General features: G+C 42.5%; 1 protein-coding gene across 1 annotated transcript in view; it reads left to right on the plus strand.

Annotated features, from left to right (window-relative positions):
• Positions 1 to 20,342, plus strand: part of LOC308294384 (integrin alpha-11-like) — a gene marked incomplete at both ends in the record, with an annotated part of 45,200 nt that overhangs the window by 9,285 nt on the left and 15,573 nt on the right. The window contains 12 exons of the mRNA XM_080737116.1: positions 1,683 to 1,810; positions 3,314 to 3,462; positions 5,214 to 5,358; positions 6,225 to 6,390; positions 7,007 to 7,077; positions 10,536 to 10,680; positions 11,156 to 11,304; positions 12,758 to 12,901; positions 14,736 to 14,939; positions 15,445 to 15,575; positions 16,066 to 16,229; positions 19,689 to 19,831. Of these exons, the coding sequence (XP_080593242.1) occupies positions 1,683 to 1,810; positions 3,314 to 3,462; positions 5,214 to 5,358; positions 6,225 to 6,390; positions 7,007 to 7,077; positions 10,536 to 10,680; positions 11,156 to 11,304; positions 12,758 to 12,901; positions 14,736 to 14,939; positions 15,445 to 15,575; positions 16,066 to 16,229; positions 19,689 to 19,831 (1,739 nt within the window). The remainder of the gene's footprint in view (positions 1 to 1,682; positions 1,811 to 3,313; positions 3,463 to 5,213; positions 5,359 to 6,224; positions 6,391 to 7,006; positions 7,078 to 10,535; positions 10,681 to 11,155; positions 11,305 to 12,757; positions 12,902 to 14,735; positions 14,940 to 15,444; positions 15,576 to 16,065; positions 16,230 to 19,688; positions 19,832 to 20,342) is intronic.

The raw sequence follows: 20,342 nt of genomic DNA on the forward strand, positions 1-20,342 counted from the left end.
GGAAATATTTTGAAATTAGAAAAATATTTTTCCAGTACTGGAAAGGTTTTGGAATTGATCAAGGGTCCTGGAAGGTCCTGGAAAAAATAGCGATGCATTGTCTTTGGTTATTGATTTTGTTAATACCTCTGAATGGCAAATTCAACATTTGCCAAATTGTCAAATATTAGAGGCAGAAATTGTGAAAATAGCAGATCTACATGCTCACAACGCCTCGCAACGCGAGGCGTTGTGAGCATGTAGATCGGCTATTTTCACAATGAAACTGTGTTATACAAAATTCCTCCTTATTCCTTATTTTGGGGGTCACGGCCTGAAAAGGTTGAGAACCACTGGCATACTGAGCGTTATTGAGCTGAATTATTGTTATATAGTCCTGGAAATCTGGTTAAATATTCTGGAAAAGTTTTGGAAATTAATTGGTAAAGATGTGTGGGAACCCTGAATTTTTCGAATGCTTCCGTCATACAGTCTGTGCAAAGGAAGTGCTGAAAATGAGCAACATGTAAATCAGAACAATCAATAATCACAACTGCTTATCAGAAATGGATATAAAAAAATATATAATAAAGATATTAAGATATTTTAATATATATACCGGTATATACAGAAATTACAAAAATTACAAACAGCTTACTTTCTTGGCTTTCTGGGGGTGTTGTTCCAGACTCTATTTGGAGATTGTGAAATAGTTGTCTGGCTAACCCTGACCCCTGCTGTGTAAATGACCCCATGTCCCCGCTGACCTTTGTGACCCCCCACTGACCCCTTATGTTTTTTGATATATGCTAAAACCAAAAGGCCAAATACCATCAAAATAAGTGGTGAAAAAAGCAGCCATTTCTGGAGTTTAAACTATATTTTAAAATACCTTGGTCCATGTATTTTTAAATGCACCTTTGAAATATGGTTAAAATCTAGTATATTTTCTTTTGGCGTGCCATGTGACCTCTGTGATCTTCTTCACCCTTCAGGCCCGTTATTAAACGCAAGGGTTTCTCATAAAGCTTTGCACAAACACACCAGTTAAAACTCACACAACACAATCCTCAGTGTTCATTTTACCCGTGAGACAGTGTTCAAATAATTTGTAACAAATGGACACATTACTGTGTATTGGTTATTTTAAGGGGAGCACACACTGAACGCGGACGGCTGCGCAGTGTCACATCGCGGACTTGCGGTATCGACGCACGTGTAGTGCTGCGCGGTAAGGGGTCTTCAACAGGGGGTCCGGGACCCCCAGTGGGTCCTCAGAGTTACAACAGGGGGGGTCCTCCAAATCTTTGTGTGATAGAAACTTGTTTTTCCCCCCTTTTTTAACCACTTGAACCCTAGCGTCCATACTCGGACAACTTTAGCCAAAAATAGCAGATCTACAAGCTCACAACGCCTCGCGCTGGGAGGCGTTGTGAGCTTGTAGATCGGCTATTTTTGGCAAAAAGCTTTGGAGGGGGAAAAGAGCCGACTAAGTACAGTGAAAGGTCAAGTTTATTATGTATTGAAGGTTCAAGTGGTTAAATATCTGAAAACCCACATTAACATGAATCCAAAATACACTGACGATTATGCTGTCAAACAGTGAAACTATATAGAATCTATGAAAAGGTTTTGGGGGTCCCTGCTTAATCTCTCAACTAAGGGGTCCTTGGCCTGAATATGCTATTCTGTTGTGTGTGCAGGATGTGAGACATACATGGACATTGTCATTGTTCTGGATGGTTCCAACTCCATCTACCCCTGGTACGAGGTCCAGCACTTCCTCATCAACATTCTGAACAAGTTCTACATCGGACCTGGACAGACTCAGGTGCGTTCGCACATAAAACCATAATAACACTTGCCCACCACCTCCCACAGAGGCCCGGGCTCCATTCCTGGCAGTGGACACAACAAACACAATTAGCAGCGTTCCCGTGTGGGAAGGAAGCCAGCAGGCTATGGAGTGGCTAGGTTTTTTGGTTAGATGCCTGAAATAAAGTATGTAGTTAACACAGGCTTAATAAACTTTTATGTTTTGTTCTACAACATAAAATCTGTCAGCAATTACCAAACTCATTCATTTTGAAGCTTTTACGTCTCTTAAAAAAGCCATTTGCAGGGTGACCCGATAGTGGATAATGCATTGCTTTTGTACACCTCTTTGGGTTAAAATAAAGCTGCAAACAACTATTTTAATGAATACCAAATAAATGATTCCCTACCCTTCCATTGAGAAGTTCAATTTAGACCCTGGTGTCGGCTATAGGACACCTACTGGCTGCCAGTGACAACTAGTACTGCCCAAAGCTCATAACAGCAATGTTACGTGTTATCTGTTTGGTTGGAAATGAGCATTCTTGCTAAAGGTGGTGTATTACTGTATTTACACTACATTTGGCATGTGATGTTCATTATTTTATAAATGTCTTCTAAGATACATACTGTATATTCAAAGATTTGTGCCACTTAAAAAAAATAGCAGATCTATTGATTGATTGAGTATTTTATTAGACAAAAGTGGAGAACAGAACAAGTATAGTCAAGACACTAAAATAATGTAGTACAGTACAAGTACAGTTAAACACCCTGCCTAAAAGGAGCATCCCAAATAAGTCCTTTTACGGTCTTTTTTACGTCAGAAGTCTACACGCTATGAGCCTGTAGATCGAAAATGACACTGATTCAGATGCTTTCCTGGTTTTAATTGGTTAATGGGTTTTAATGTCCTGTCCAAATAAAACGCATAAAATAAAATAAAAGGAGACGTGGGTTTGAATCTTACGGATTGCAGCTTTAACGCTACATATCTCACTGTGTTGTTGTCAGGGGCGTCACAAGGGATAGGAAAGTGCGACTGAGTTACTGGGGCCCAAAGTGGAGGGGCCCTAATAACTTTATCTAATGAAAAATAGCAGATATACAAGCTCACAGCGCGGCACCGAGTGCTTCTGGGGGAGCTTGTAGATCTGCTATTTTTGAAAAGTAGTGAAAATGTGTGAAAATCTTTGAATATATGTATTTTTTAAGCGAACATTTCTAACTCAAATTTTGCTTCTGGGGGTCCCTGGAACAAAATATTTTGAGGTCGGGGTCCGTGGCCAAATACATATCATGTTGGGGGTCCTTGACATAGGTTTCTTGCACACATTTTCACGATTTTTCAAAAATAGCAGATATACAAGCTCGCAGCGCGGCACTCTGTGCCGCGCTGTGAGCTTGTATATCTGCTATTTTTCAATAGTTAACATTCATGGGGGGGCCCGCAGTGAATCCTTGTACCCAGGGCCCAGAATTTGGTGTGACGCCCCTGTGTTGTTGTTGTTGCTGCTAGGTGGGGGTGGTGCAGTACGGCTCCAGGGTGGTGCATGAGTTCAACCTGAAGGATTACCACACCGTGGAGGATGTGGTGGATGCAGCGCGCAACATCCACCAGAGAGGTGGAGAGGAGACCCGCACCGCGCTGGGCATCAATGTGGCTCGGTACAACAACACCTGTTAAATGTGTTTATTGGTCACAGAGGCTGCTTTATGGCATTTTCCTTTGAGTTATTTAGAAAGGACACTGTTGACACAGGATGGCATGGAACACAGGTCCCTGGAATTACATTGGGGCATTGCCGTTACATGGAAGCCTGTGCAATCTTTGTTTATGCTCTCAGTAAAATATGCCGTTATACATATCACACCTGACCCAAAAGAGTACTTCAACATTGAAACAAATAACTGGAGTTCAATACTTTAATATGTAAGAGTTAATCAGTGATGAGCCATGCGATTATAGAAAATAAGGCTAATAGCCTACACCAGGGGTATTCAACAGGGGGTCCGGGACCCCTAGGGGGTCCTCAGAGTTACTACAGGGGGTCCTCCAAATCTTTAGGCAATCCCAAAGCGTCTATCGTCCGACGCAGTACAGTACTTCACAACGCGTCGGACGTATGGCGCTTTAGAGGTGAGAATATGTTGGATAGAAACCTTTTTTCCAACTTTTTTTATATTAGCCACTTGAACCCTATTGTCCATATCCTGAGAACTTTAGCCAAAAATAGCAGATCTATTGTAGATCGTAGATCGGCTATTTTCGGCCAAGAGGTTAGGTGTAGAGGGGAAAAAGAGCAGACTAAGTACAGAGAAAGGTCAAGTTTATGAAGTCGTTGCAACGATTTAAAAGTAGTATTATTCATATTCTCAGACAATATACTCTTTCAATAGATACTCTATTGGGATTATGTGCATCATAATTTACTACTCCAGTAAGTTGGAGAAACTCTGAAGCCGTAGAAAGTAAACAACCTACTGTACAAAAATACTCAGTCAAAAGGTACTCTATAACCAGCTATTTAGGATAACATTAACGAAACATGTCTCTGCAGTCCGCATTGTGCATGATTTTGATAACTGCATGCTGTTTGTTGTAGATTATCCCTTGTGTGATTGCTACATTTTCCCATGGCAATTAACCATATGAACCCTAGTGTCCCCCTTAGTAGACCCTAAGGGGAGACCCCGGACAACAAAGTATACTAGTAAGACGCCTCAGGACGACATGCGATCTCGCCCTAAATGGCGAGATGGCGCCAATTTTTGACCATGTGGGCAGTGATGTACCGGTATATCGGATCCATGTTCTGTATATGGTACATCCCTTTTATGCCCATACAGTACATGGAGATCCCTGTCTGAACCAGCCACACAGATATGGGCTGTCTTCCTCCTTATATGGGCATTCCGATATGAAGTCCTGTTAGATACTGTATGGGCTTAATATTGATGACATCAGGGATCTACATATACGTATGGGCATAAAAGGAATTCTGTTATAGTGGTTCCCATGACATCACAACATGCAATCCCTTTTATGCCCATACATGGAGATCCCTATCTGAACCAGCCACACAGATATGGGCCATGTCTTGGCCATCTGACCAGTGATGTATATCGATGGCATCAGGGATCTTCATATATGGGCATAAAAGGGATTCTGGGGAATACCCATATATGGACTTTTACATAGGTGATGTCACCTGTGATATCACATGTGATGTGTCAGGGGAACCACAGTGTCAGGCGTGACCTTCAGAGATACACGGATATGAGGACAAGATGTGCCGGTTTTCATAATAAACTTGCAACCTATGGTTGTAATAAGATTTATTTGGTTCAAATATTAGATCTTTTACTTGTTTCGTCTCATCTCATCTCACCTAATTTCCTCTCCTCTCCCTGTCCAGTTCGGAGGCGTTTGAACGCGGGGGGCGTCGAGGAGCGAAGAAAGTCATGATCGTGATCACAGATGGAGAGTCACATGACAGCCAGGATCTGGTGCAGGCTGTGGGCGACAGCGAGAGAGACAACATCACCATGTACGCCATCGCTGTGAGTCTAAACGTCTACACAGCCACAAGTACACACCCACAACCCACAGAAAACAACCACACACCTACTGTAGACCCACAGACAGTGGTGGAAGAATTACTCATATTTGTTTTACTAAAGTAAAAGTATCAATACCACAATGTAGAATAACTGTTAAGTAAAATTTGTGTATTCAAAATTAAATTGAAATCAAAATCTACAATTTAATTAGTAACTAAAGTTAATCAAATAATTGTAGTGGAGTAGAAGTAGAAAATTGTACTCAAGTACAATACTTGAGTAAATGTGCTTACACTGCTTATTAACTTTAGACCACAGCCCACAGAAAACAAGCAGACATCCAAACCCACAGAAAACACCCACCCATCCAGACAAGCACCATGATTTATTGATAACGGCATTTGACTAGCGTGTATGCTGAGTGGATGTGACAAATAAAAACTGATTCTGGTTCTGACCCACAAACAGCAATCATAACACTGCTGTCAGGGAGAAACCTCTTATCTCCATAGTTTAGCTTTTTGTGTTTTTTCGTAAATGAATGCCCTACTTGGATCATACTACAGCGTAAGCATTAAAAGTAGCAGATATGCGAGCTCGAAATGCAGTGCATAGCGGCACGTTTTGAGCTTGTGGATCTCCTACTTCTGATATTTTTTAATTTGAATGCTGAAAAGTAACGGTTTTTGACATATATGCGGTTTCCACTCGACAGAAATTCAAAACCGCCGTACAGAATAATTGTACTCCATCACGTTGAGTTGTGTTGTCTCCAAGCTGTGTTGTGTTGTTGTTGTGTTGACTTTGTGTTGTAGTTTGTCTCTAGGTGTTGTTGACTAAGTGTTGCTGTGTTGTCACTACTGTAGGTGTTGGGTTACTATAATCGCCGTGGGATCAACCCAGAGGCCTTCCTGAAGGAGATTAAATTCATCGCTAGCGATCCTGACGAGGACCATTTCTTCAACGTGACGGACGAGTCAGCTCTGAAAGATATCGTAGACGCTTTGGGAGAGAGGATCTTCAGTCTGGAAGGTTCTGACATAACTTCTGACCTCTTGGGGTTAGGCTTTGCATAACGTCACTGTCGGGCAGAAACCTCGTGTCTCAAATTTGAAAGTTTTTTCGTAAAGTAAAGCCCTGCTTCGTCATACAATACTGTCGCACAAAACTAGTGAAAATAGCAGATCTACAAGCACACAACGCCTCACGGTGCGAGGCGTTGTGTGCTTGTAGACCGGCCATTTTCACTAGTTTAGATCATTTTTAAAATGATAAATACAAAACGGTTTTGGACATACAAGGTTTTCACCCGACAACGACGATAATTAAGATGAACTCACCGACACTGTGCTTTATAAAATACAAATAATAAACACATACAGTATACACACTACACACACTGTTATTCCCTCTCCTTGAATAAAATATGTGCATTCTCTACTCTACAAATGTGTACAGTATAGTAATCCTATGCCCCTACACACATCGTTTAAGAATAACATCGATCCAAACATTCACACACATATGCACATACAAAAGGTCTTGTTATCTGTTCATACGTCTATTATATCAGTTAATAAATCAGTCAGTAATATTGACACACATACAACATCCATTATGTGTGACTGACGGTGTTTATTTGTTAAAGGAACAAAGAGTCAAGGTCAAGGGTTTAACCTCCAGATGGCTCAGGCTGGCTTCTCCTCTCATATCGTCCAGGTGAGAGTTAATACATGTTTTAATTCACTTGCAAAGTTGATAGATTTCATCAAATAATCGTCTCGCCACAATGTGAATAAGCAGGGCCTTAAGTGTTATTCAGCGATACGGGCTGCGGGGCTGAGAATATACCGTTTTAACAACCGTGACTTGGAGGGAATGTACAGTTTTAATAACCGTGACTTGGGGGGAATATACAGTTTTAACAACAGCACTTGGGGCTTTTAGAATCAAAACAATTACATTCCATTATTACACACGACTCTATAACTGTATGGAGTGTGTAAGTATTCCATATGTATGAGAGGGTTAGTAGTACATGAGTATGAGATTAGAACGAATACCAGGCTTTCCTCCGCGGCGGAAAGTCTGGTGATGCGAGGTTACTCAATCACCCATACCCCAATCAGGAAAGAAAAACATACATAGGGCAACACCACATACTGTAGGAAAATATACATACATCATACATCTCACTGTTATGACCCTGGGGTCATAAAAGTGAGACATGACTTTCGACACAATCTAAAAGTCTCAATAGAAGAGCAGGGAGACAACATACAACCACACCAATTGTATACGTTACGTTCAGGGACGCGTGAGCCAGCTTTTCCAAGGTGGATGGCCTACTGATGACCTGTTTCTGCTGTACCTTGAGCAGAGAAAGAAAAAGAAAGCCAGAAGGGCATGGCTCCACGAAATTCTTCCAAGATGAGACTTCCTTGAATATATTTTCTCTCCCTCTTTCTCTTGGCTCGCCACTCATGATGCATAAAGAGGGACACACACTTATTTGTATTGTTTTTCTTTTTAACATAAATGATGAGTCTCTGAATAATGTGCCCTGTTGTGCTTGGATTTAGACAAGCACAATTGCTTCCTGCTCCCTCTAATTAGATGCATAAACAATGCACTTGACTCATTTTAAGACCAACACGCCCATGGGCACGCAGATGGGTTGTGGGTACAAATTCATTGCTATGTACACAATGTGTGGGGTGTGATGACAACTGTGTCTGTTGAAATATCCGGTGGTGGAAGAAGTAAAGTAGCACCACAATATACTCTGTTACAAATAAAAGTCCTGTATTAGAAGGTTTACCCGAGTAAAAGTACAAAGGTTTTGACATCAAAATATACTTACAATACCAAAGTTAAAGTAGGCCTACTCACATTTTTCTTCCATCCCCCAAAGAATATTCAGAGGTAGGCCTATAAAATATGGCTTTAGTGGTTAATGTGTCTTTTGTAATAATAGAGTAAAACGTACAACATTTGCCTCTGAGGTGTAGTAGAGTAGATGTATAAACTTTTGAAAAATGGACATCCTCTAGTAAAGTCAAAGTGAATATTATGAAATAACTTTAGTAATATTCACTGTTTAATGCCCCAGAAGGTGACGTATTATTTTTACTAGCTGTTGGCTTCATCTCTTATAATGGCTTTTGTTGGCATGAAAGATTATGAAAGCCCACCATCTAAACTCTTGAGTGTTCATTAATCAATTGTTAATATGTTAAGCGTTATTAAGTTAATGAATTAAGTACCTCAAAATGGTACTTAGGTACAGTAGTAACAGTACTTGTGTAAATAAATATAGCTACTTAGTTACTTTCCATTTTCCTTTGTAATGTCCCTGTTAACTTGCAGAGGTGACTGATTCTAACAAACAGCATGAATGGAGTGTGCATGGAGGAGACTGTTGGGACGACAGAGGCTGGAGTGGAACAGATTCTTGAAATATTATTTCTATTCATCAGGAAAAAACAGATTCATACCTGACATCACAGTGTTCCAGGAATGTTAGAGTGAGCAAGGTTGTGCGCTCCCGCGCACGTTCGGTCGTGTGTGCATGCGTGTGTGTGTGTTGGAAGAGTAACTAGAGAAGGAGAGAACGACTGCGTTGTGGAAAGTATTTTTTCTAACAGAGTGCAGATGGTTCAGCTGAGAAATTCACTGCCAATTGAACTCGCACGCATGTGCGCGCACACACACACACACACACACACACACACACACACATGCACGCACGTATGCACACACACACACACACACACACACACACACACACACACACACACACACACACACACACACACACACACACACACACGCGCACACACACACACACACACACACACACACACACACACACACACACACACACACACACACACACACACACAGTATATTATTCCAGGTATACAGTATTAGCTCCTGTTGTCTGTTGGCTGATGTGACTGATGTCTCTCTCTCTCTCTCTGCATACCTCACCTCTGTCTCACAGCCTCACTATATTACAAAAACAGACTACACATATTTATTACTCAGCCTACCTCAGAAGTACACATAAATCCTTCCTCAGAACTATTATGTAACTAAGGGCTTATATGTCTTTACAGATTCATTTATTTTATTTTCGGGAGAAACGGATTAAGAGAATAACTTTAGAAATATTCACTGTTTAACAGCCTAGTGATGTATTGTTTTTACTAGCTGTTGGCTTATTCTCATAATATTGTGGCTTTTGTTGGCATGAAAGATTATGAAAGCTCAACATCTAAACTCTTGATTGTTCATTAATCAATCGTTAATATGTTAAGCGTTATCAAATTAATGAATCTCTATCTGGAGTTAAATTAACACTCTGGATTCTCTGAGCCTCTAACAGTGGCAGTGACGGCAGGTGGCTTTGTATGAAAAAAGATCCCAAAGCCAATGTGTTGTGAAAAGAAAGTCGTAATATAGGGTGAACTTTCCCACTTTTGCCACTCCTGTGTCCTGGACATCAGTCCAAACTGAAGTGCATAAGCCTTTTATTTTTCCCCAAATGCTAGATATAATTGCAGATTTAATTCCCAGGCAGTGTGCTGTGTGCTGGACGGGACAGCCGTCCATGTGTCCCCCAGCCGGGGAGCTTGGCTGTGGCCAGGGAAACGTTACAGCTCCACGCAGAGTGCAGAGTGCAGAGTGCTGGAACAGCATCTGCCAAGGATTGGGTCAGCACCTTCAACTGAGAGAGACTGAGAGAGTCAGCCTTTAATCACCCTCATCTTTAGATGATGAAGTTGATGTGGCTACGTCAGCCTCAGCTGGTCTCGTGTGTATAGCAGAGTCTGAGTGTATAAAGCTGAGAGGGAGACAGTGTAGGAGAGACAGACAGAAGGATAGGAGAGACAGACAGTAGGATAGCTGAGAGGGGAACAGTGTAGGAGAGACAGACAGTGGGAAAGCAGAGAGGAGGACACAGGAGAGAAGGTTCTCTAATCCTAGACCAGCTGGCTCTTGAGATGGAGGTCTTAAGCGGACATTGACAATATGCAAGCTTGAATTCATCTCTCTGTCCTGTGTAATAAAGCAAAATATCTTCAAAATAAAAGCCTCTAATAGTTTCTGTTTTGGTGCAGGAGTTGCATTGTATGCATTAAATTAGCTATATAATTGTTGTTTTTGTGTAGGATGGGGTCCTGGTTGGGGCAGTCGGTGCGTACGATTGGACCGGAGCCGTTTTGAAGGACACCAAACTGGGGAAGGTGGTCCCACCTAGGTCCTCATATCTATCAGAATTCCCAGAGGAACTGAAGAACCATGGAGCTTATCTTGGTGAGTTGGGGGGGGGGGGCGGGTGTTCAAGGTGGTATCTACAGAGTGAAGTGACAACTTTTAAGAAAAGAAAAAGACCATTACTGCATCAAAAGTAACCAACTAACTATACTATAAACACTGGTCAAACATCGGCCAAATTGTCAAATAATATACGGTAAGAAATAGGTACAAATTTTCAAAATAGTCTATCTACAAGCTCACAACGCTTGAGCTTGTATGAGCTTGTACTGCTATTTTCACAACATTTATCTGTGGAACCGAGTCAAACAAAATTGAGTGCCTCAACTCCTAAATTCCAGGGTGGGGGGTCCTCAGTTCAAATATGATTATTTGGGGGGGTCACGTCCTGAAAAGGTTGAGAACCACTGATCTAATGTAACAACTATGTCTGTCTGTCTGTCTGTCTGTCTGTCTGTCTGTCTGTCTCTGTCTGTCTGTCTGTCTGTCTGTCTGTCTGTCTGTCTGTCTCTAGGTTACTCGGTCAGCAGTTTGATGACACGTGGGCGGGACCAGCTGTATGTGGGCGGGGCTCCTCGTTTCAACCACACAGGGAAGGTCATCATCTTCACCCTCACTAACCAGGGCAACCTCACCATCCTCCAATCACTGCTGGGAGAGCAGGTCAGAACACACAGACACACACTTTGGGCAGAGCAATGCCTCTTAGGGGTGATTATATTAGGATAATAATATACCATGGCCTGTGAGTTTTCTGAAATCTAGAATGTAAAATTAAAAATGTCCCCCGCAAGCTGAGCATTCTCATCTTTCTGCAGCTCTGCGTGCATCCCTTTGAGGTAGAATTCTCCCCGGAGAAATTTCTCTATCCACTCCTCCGTAAGGAGATCAAAGTTCACCTTCAATTAGGCTGTGAATTTAACCTTGACCTCGCTTATGGGTCACACATAAGCCATTGCAGGGCAGTGGTCAAAGCCTTCTGAGGCTATATTAAAAAAAGGTTCAAAGTTGAACACCACCTGCTGAGGCATGTGATGCAGATTTGCTTCACTTAATGGAAGCTCTGCCCCATCCATCACTCACATAGAATGGAAGTAAACAGGAGGTGAATATATAACTTGTGCACGTGAGACAGTAGTACTCAAATGTGTTTTCTTGCTACAGTCATATAGAACTATATAGAGACGTTGAACGCCATAGCCGTGGAGTAGTTATTACAATATCTATCAACCTGTCAGAGAGAGAGAGAGAGAGAGAGAGAGAGTCCGTGTCCACACGTGTGACACATGGCCGTTTCTGTAACAATCTAGTTGGCCATGTGCTCCTCAGCTGGCCAATCAATTACTGATTTTCTGTTGCCACCGGCGACAGGCCGACAGTACACAATTGCCAACCACTGGAGAAAAAAAAAGAGAGAGAGAGGATAATTCCATCCAATTGTAACACAAACACAAGCATTATTTTATTATATAACTATTCTTTTCAAAAGCCACAAAAATAAAATAACCTTGTCAAGATGGCAGCTGGAACACATGCTATATCATTATTTCATTTTGCAACCGTTGCTGTTCATCGCATTCATTATTTTCCAAATTCAAGTGATCATGAAACCTTTTCCGTTTTTTTTCTCAGTTCATCTATTCTAAAGTTACTTGGATGGAGAAATGGCATGTAGGAGGCAGAGACAGAAGGACAGGCTTTCTGTCCTGGGAGAGACAGAGATTTAGACATTTAGCAGAAGCTCTTAGTCCATAGCGAAGCAAGGTAATACATCAGTACATCAACATTAATACATCAAATGCATAGAAATAGTAATCTAAGAAAAGAAAAGTTTTGGTAGACCAAGCACCTAAACACTTACTGTAATGTGTACTTCATACTTTGTCCTACTCCTCCCGCCCAACACTCCCCGCTGACAGGTGCCAACCCAGCTCGTAAGAGTACATGTATTGACAAATATTGCCCTTACCCGGACATGGGCCAATTGTGTTTGCATAGATGACCGGCAAAGCCGGATCCGCGCTTGTGATTTTTAACAGGTTTCTAGATCGATGAAACAAAACACTTACTTAAACTCTCATCTTCTCCCCATCCCTCCCCTCTCCTCTCCTCTCAGATTGGCTCATACTTTGGCAGTGAGTTGTTGTCTGTGGACATTGACGCTGATGGACAGTCAGATGTGTTGCTGGTCTCAGCTCCCATGTTCCTTAGTGGCGGATGGGAGAGAGGGAGGGTCTATATTTACACTGTCAGACCACAGGTACGCACACACGCACGCACGTACACACGCACGCACGCACGCACGCACGCACGCACGCACGCACGCACACACACACACACACACACACACACACAACCCACCTTCTATCTCAACTTTTATCAAAACTGTTTCTCCTTTCAACTGTTTCCTCATTCTGCTTCAATCCCTTCATCCTCTCTCTCTCTCTCTCTCTCTCTCTCTCTCTCTCTCTCTCTCTCTCTCTCTCTCTCTCTCTCTCTTTCTCTTTCTCTCTCTTCCGTTCCCCTTCAAGGCTCCATTTGTTTCAACCTCTACATGCTCCCACTGGCTCAGATTGTGGAAAACAATAAAATATCTTACCATAATGATGCAGACAACACCAATCACCAGGTCCAGTACAAGCAGTAAATGCATTGGATGTGTCTGAATTTACATTTTGTAGCCAAGGAAGAATTATAAAAAAAATAAAAATAAATTGTGCTTACGTAACTTAAATAATAATAAAAAAGGTAGTCAAAAAGTCACAAATCTTGGAGTATAGTCATGGACTCTGACCTGAATTTCAACAGCCACATTAAGACAATTACAACCTCAGTTTACTTTGCTGCAGTTCATTCAGAATGCTACTGCTCCAGTCCTTACTAATACCAAGATGTAGTGGATCATGTCACCCCAGTTCTTACCTAGGTCTTTACACTGGCTCCCTGTTTGTCAAAGAATGTATTTAAGAATACACATTTTGGTTTATAAAGCAGAGAATCTTTTAGGGACAAAATGCATTTATGACCCTGTTATATATACCATCCAGACCTCCCAGGTTGTCCTGGTATGCTTACTGACCCCAGAGTCAGAACTAAATGTGTAGAAGCAGCGTGAAAGCGGTATTCACTTTAAAACCCTTCTGGGGTCTTTTTAACGTCTACTCTGGCTTTTGTGTGCACCCTAGTTTTCTCTAATTTCACAGTTCTGCTGGCATATGCATTTATTCACATTTAATTACATACATTGTTTTGTTTTGATTGTTTCGTTCCACTTCACGTTTTGATTGTTTTGTTTCACTTCATGCTTTGGCAATGTAAACGTATGCTTTCTCATGCCAATCAAGTCCCTTTGAAATGAATTGAATCCTGTATAAGCCTATAGAATTTCAAACACTTTGACTCATTGAAAACAGACGTCCCTATCGTGCTGGTGAATGATATTGTCCTTCTAACGCATGAAGGGGCCGTGTTTTTCCAATTCCTTTTTCACTTTCTTTATTTTTTTTCCCTTTCTTTTCTTTAGAAGGACAATATCAGTCAGCAGAACCAGGGACGTGTGTTTTCAATGAGTCTAGTATGGTTAAATTGGAGTGTGAAGTTCAATGAGTTCATACAGTATAGGAGGGAGACGTGTCTGATAAAATGAATATCAAATATCTGAATATTGAATCAAGCAACTTAAAAACTTGGTAGGGTGCACACAAAAGTATAAAAATGACCCCTGAAGTGTTTTGAAGTCAAAGGGATATTTCACTTTAAAATAACCATTAAAAATAAATTAGAAAAGTAATGGAAAAATCACGGCCCCATACTCATTTGAATGTCCTTCTAACCCTTTAAGTCTTACATTGCACATATTGGAACAAGCGCTTTTCTACAACTCGCAGTTCTTTAGAATGTAATAAGCTAAAGACCTTTCTGTTTACCTGTCTGCACTGTAATTTTCTGCTTTATTTCAACTCCTTCTTGCTTTTAATTGTACTCAAATGTACTTTTATAGTGAGTGTTATCCTAATGCTGTTTTGTGTGAAGCACTTTCCATTACCCTGTTGTTTGAAATGAACTGGCCTTGCCTTCTCTGCCCGTCCTTGCAGAGGCCGCTGGTTGCTGAGGGGTTCCTGGAGGTGTCGGAGCGCTCTCAGAACTCCCGGCTGGGTTCGGCTCTGACCCAGATCCCTGATATGAACGGAGACGGGTTGAGGGAGGTGGTGGTCGGAGCACCGCTGGAGGATGACCACCAGGGAGCCATCTATGTCTTCTACGGAAAGAACCGCACCATCCAGCGCCACTACATGCAAGTGAGGATCAGAACGAATACGAGAACCTGTACTATATTAATATACAAGTCACCCAATTATCACCCATGTCATCGTTATATTGTGAGCACAGTCTGTGGATCATGTCACATCAAGATTCCACTGCATGTGAGGGAGTGACAAATAAAACCTCTTTCAGTCTTTGACACTTTAGCTAGCGGGAGGGGAGACTGAAGGTTTTCTCATGCTCACAAGCACAAAAATGGGTTCTTTATTGTCTTTTCTTGCTTGTCTTTATGTCTGTCTGTATAGGTACTTAAATACTATATACTTTGCTGACTGTAGTCCCCCAGGTGTCTATACTTGGTCCCCTCCTTTTTACCATGAACATCAAATCTCATTGCCTAAAACAGCCGAACTACAAGCTCGCAACACATCGCAACGCGGTGCATTATGAGAACAGAACAGGGACACAAGGCTTCATGTGTCTAATAATTTGTGTACTGTGTTGTTATTTATTATTATCGATCTCTGACTGTGTGTCCAGAGAGTGTCGGCGTCAGCGCTGTCGTTGGGTCTGCAGTACTTTGGTCGCAGTGTCCACGGTGTGTTGGATGTGAACAGAGACGGGCTGGTTGACCTGGCTGTGGGTGCACTGGGAGCTGCAGTCATCATCTGGTTAGACGCACACGCACATGCACACACACACACACACACACACACACACACACACACACACACACACACACACAGTTCATGCTAATGCACGGGTAGGCAACTTTGATGATGGAGACGGCCACTATATTTCCATACTCACTCCAGAGGGACACATTGCATATACTGTCGGGCAGAAACCTCTTATCTCTGTGTTTTAATTCCCTACTTCATCATTTTATGTCAAACAAAAGAAGCAAAAATAGACAACCTACAAGAAGAAAAAGCGGGTCATATTTGCATGTTTTAAATTGTAACAGATTAAATCAATAATATATCAGTATTCCGATATTAATTCTGCATTAAACGCCAGTTGCCCATGTGTTTGTGTGTGTGTGTGTGTGTGTGTGTGTGTGTGTGTGTGTGTGTGTGTGTGTGTGTGTGTGTGTGTGTGTGTGTGTGTGTGTGTGTGTGTGTGTGTGTGTGTGTGTGTGTGCGTGTGTGTTGTATGCAGGTCTCGTGGCATGGTGCGTATTCAGACCAGACTCACCTTTGAACCTGAGAAGGTCAACATCTTCAACAGAGACTGTCGTTATGGAGGGAAAGAGGTGACCTGCATGTCTGCCATCGCCTGTCTGAGTCTGGAACCCAAGACAGGCATAGGACACACAGCTGTAGGTAGGTGGACAGACATACAGTAAGACACACAGACCTCCGGGTCCCGACCCACAGATTGAGAACCCCTGACATATAGGACTGCACCGTCCACACCCCACTGAGATCCAAACTCGGAGCCAGGCATCCTCAGCAGGTAGCCCGGCTCGCATCGTATCTCATTGCAGCCCAGATCTGACTTGAGAGCATACATACCTCACTGTTAATGTTGCCTGGCTAGATCAAATGCACCAGGTGACATAGGTGTAACAACATACATACAGTAGTCTGTAAGCAGGTAGGCAGTAGGCACATAGTCTGTATGTACACTATGTAGGTACTTTATCTGTGAGTGTTCACCTATTTCCCAGTAAGAGCCACTCACTTTTGTCGTCCTCGTACCGGACGACAAAGCAGACGCGGACGGAGCTGATGTGTGAGCGGCGGGCGCTGATGTGTGAGCGGGAGCTGGCGAGTGAGGACGGGGAGCTAGCGATTGAGGACGGGCTATGAGGAAGACGAGCGGACAGGAAGACATTCTCACCCCCACTGCTCTCACGCAGTTACTGAGGTTAAGGTTAGGGTTTGGGTTAGGGTTAGGCATAGTTTTACTGAGGTTAAGGTTAAGGTTTGGGTTAGGTGGTCCTTAGAATCCACGTTGTCAAAGAAAAAGCACAAAGAAAAGTGGGCTTCAAGCCTTCCACATTGTCAAAGATAAAAGCACAAAAAAAAAGTAGGCTTCAGTAGCCAGGTTTCGCTAGCTCAGTCCGTAGGGCAGCATGGCTATAGATCACTTCGGCCGGGGTTTGCTTCCCATCCAAGGAGCTGAATATTCGAGTCAGCATGCGCACAACACGCGTCCGTCGTCCGTGAAGCCGTCCGGACCAGGACGAGGAGAAAGAGCGGCTGCTCACTTATTTTATTTCAGCTAAATGTTTGCCTATTTTGACCTGCCTAGAAAAGGGACGTTTTCATGTGGTAAGCACAGTCCACGTTGAAGGTGTCCCTTCAGTTGGGGGATGTTATTGTGGACGCCATATGTACAGAGGAGGACACATGCCTGCATAGCACAGAATTAAAACCAAGTGAGTGTTCAGTGTTGGCTAGACTACAATGGATAAATCATTTAAACAAGGGGACACAGCAACCAGAAGGGAGGATTTATCAGAGCTCTGTCCCAGAGGCCAACATCCACTGACTCATAGACTAGTGTGTGATGTATTATGGCTTTTATAGCAGGTTATTAGTTTAATAAGAAAGACTTTTCCTGTCACTGTGACATTCTTTCCTACAAAGGCAAAAAGCTCCAGCTATTTTTATTATGTTTTAGAGAAAGGGACTTGTTTTCCTGTTGAACACAACTATCCCTGCTAAACCTTCCGCCATGCATCCACGCCTGTACCATCAATGCTTTTATTGGGACAGGAGATAAACTTTGAAGTCAGTCTCACTACTGCTCCAAGAGTAACGGCTGTCCGCTTTATTAGAGCAGAGTCTGTTCCACGCTGCAGAGTCAGTTCAACAGTACCTTTTGTGGGTCAGTGTGTAGTTTTCTAGTAGCTGTTGTTGTGGTTGTGTGTGTGTGTGTGTGTGTGTGTGTGTGTGTGTGTGTGTGTGTGTGTGTGTGTGTGTGTGTGTGTGTGTGTGTGTGTGTGTGTGTGTGTGTGTGTAATTGGGTTCAGATGTGTAGGCTGGGGCCAGTGGAAACCTCGCTAACGTGCTAAGCCTGCAGGCTCAGGAGACTCCTTACAACACACACACAAACACAGACACCCCTGTCAATCCAACCCCTTAGCTGCCTGTAACTAAAGCCCAACCAATGCCACAATGAGATTCGTAGCCCATCGATGTTTTGAAGTTTATTTAGTCAAAGAGAGCAAAATCTTCTAATCAATTTGAAAAACATGTATTTCTTGTGGTTTTATTAAACCGCTTTCAACCTGGCATCCCTATTTTTGTTCTATAGTGTCCAAACTATGAGAAAGTGATGAGATTTTCAGACCCACTGTCTCACACCACCTTTCTGGGGGGGTCATCTATTTTGGGACCTCCCAGAACAGCACGCCAGACAGTTAATGTCAGATTTTCATAATATTAGTTTGTGTTGTAGGTTTTAAAACATTCTGAGTTAAATTCTTACACTTTTAAAGTAGCCGGAAGAATCTTTTCAGACTCTTGGTTGGGGTCTTTCCTCACCTGGGACACCGTGCCCGGACTGAGCGCTGCGCCTATCTCAGTACTCAAAACATTCCTTGCTCTGCCCCTGCTACAGAACAATGTCAAATTTGATCATAATTAAAGCACAAATGTTTTTGTCCGTGGCTCTGAAAACAAAAAACATTTGACGCTCCCATGTGCCAAACCTAGCTGTTAATGTTTCCTATGAATTTCTTTTGTTGATTTGTATTCGTTTAGTGTCCTAGAACAATTTTGGCTTGGTTGCCTAAAGTTGCGATTTGTGCAATTTGCATAATCCAAGATGGCCACTGAACCCCATCAATTTCTCAACGATTTTAGCACACAAATCCTACGGGAGTACAGCTTGTACCGCACTATATCGCTAAAACTGGTCTAGCTCTAGCTGTAAACAACAGTGAGCTCATATATAGAGTTACACTTGGATTCCACAATATGCCAGCGTGTCATTTGTAAAAATAAAATAAAAAAACTCTGCGTCAGTTTAATGAGTCTTACCTCAGCCTCCCAAAGCTGTTATAAAGCACACACTAAACCAGCTCACTTTAGAACAGTTCAGTCAGCGTTACTGCCAGAGAAACAGACTGCTTGTTGGACAGAGACAGGTCGAGGTCTAACAGACTGAAACAGCTGAGAAATAGATCACATGGGCATATTTTCCATAGTTTCACACTTTGTATGGCTATTCTAAATAGCCTTACTTGGAGCCGAAGTGTTTTTCATTTAAGTGCAATGAATGTAAGAATACAGTGGACCTAAAGCAGAAAAACATTAAAAACGATATAATTCAATTGTTTTTACTAATATCGTGAGTAATATCGTTATTGAGGTATTCAACAACGTTATCGAATATCAAAGGTTTTCCTAATATCGCCCAGCCTTAGTTGCAACACACATACATTTGTCTCTCCTCTCCTTTCACCCTCTTGAATCTCCTCTCCTCCAGGCACGTGCACACATAGACATCAAAGGGGGCTTGAGCCCCTGCCCTTTTATCCGTCTGTAAAAAGTGCCCTCTCACATGCATGCAGTTTTTACTATGGTGAAAGAATTGCAAATGCCCCTCTATCCATGCCATACCTCACCTGAAGGCAGCATTAAAGAAAATTACCTTGTCCAAACTCTCCTGAACTTGAATGCAGCTTCTTATATTGAAAGAATCTTATACTGAAAGCTCACAATGCGTCGCACAGCGACGTGTTGTGAGGTCGGCTATTTTTAATATTTTCACCAAAAGGCCCTTGCCTCTCTAACATTCTCTGCACGTCCCTGCTCTCCTCTCCTCAGAGGTATGGTACAGTGTGGTGTTGGATGAGAAGAGGTTCCCAGCCAGAGCTGTTCTGGACGAGTCGGAGAGACAACAGCAGCCCAGGAGACTCACCCTGCAGACTGGACATCAGAACTGTGACCGCCTGTCTTTCTACGTCCAGGTAGAATAGGACGAGACGAGACTCTTTTGCTCATCGGACAATAGTTTGTTTTTTATCAGACAATTTCACACGTTATCCTGTTTATTTTTTACTCGAGCAGTGCCCGTCTTGTACATCAGTCATATACTAGCCTGGCATTAGCCAGACAGATAGCGTGGATTCACTCACACGTTCCTCCGCGGTATCAGTCTGGACTTCGGCCCATTTTTTGATTTCTCATACTTTTTCTCATATCAGTCTGGCTAATGCCAGGCTAGTCATGTACTGCAGTCACAGTGGTTTTCAACCTTTTCATAGTGACCCCCCAAAATAATCCCTCGGCCCTCACCCTGACAAGCACTTTGAATTGAATGAGCTCCATGGTCAATAAGGAACACAGACAGACAGATGCATGGTACATTAAAGTATGTTTTGTATGTTTTATCTTTCCCCCCTCTCTCTCTCTCTCTCTCTCTCTCTCTCTCTCTCTCTCTCTCTCTCTCTCTCTCTCTCTCTCTCTCTCTCTATCTCT

Source organism: Nannobrachium achirus (genome assembly GCF_963921795.1).
Source record: "Nannobrachium achirus genome assembly, chromosome: 11".
Lineage (NCBI taxonomy): Eukaryota > Metazoa > Chordata > Actinopteri > Myctophiformes > Myctophidae > Nannobrachium > Nannobrachium achirus.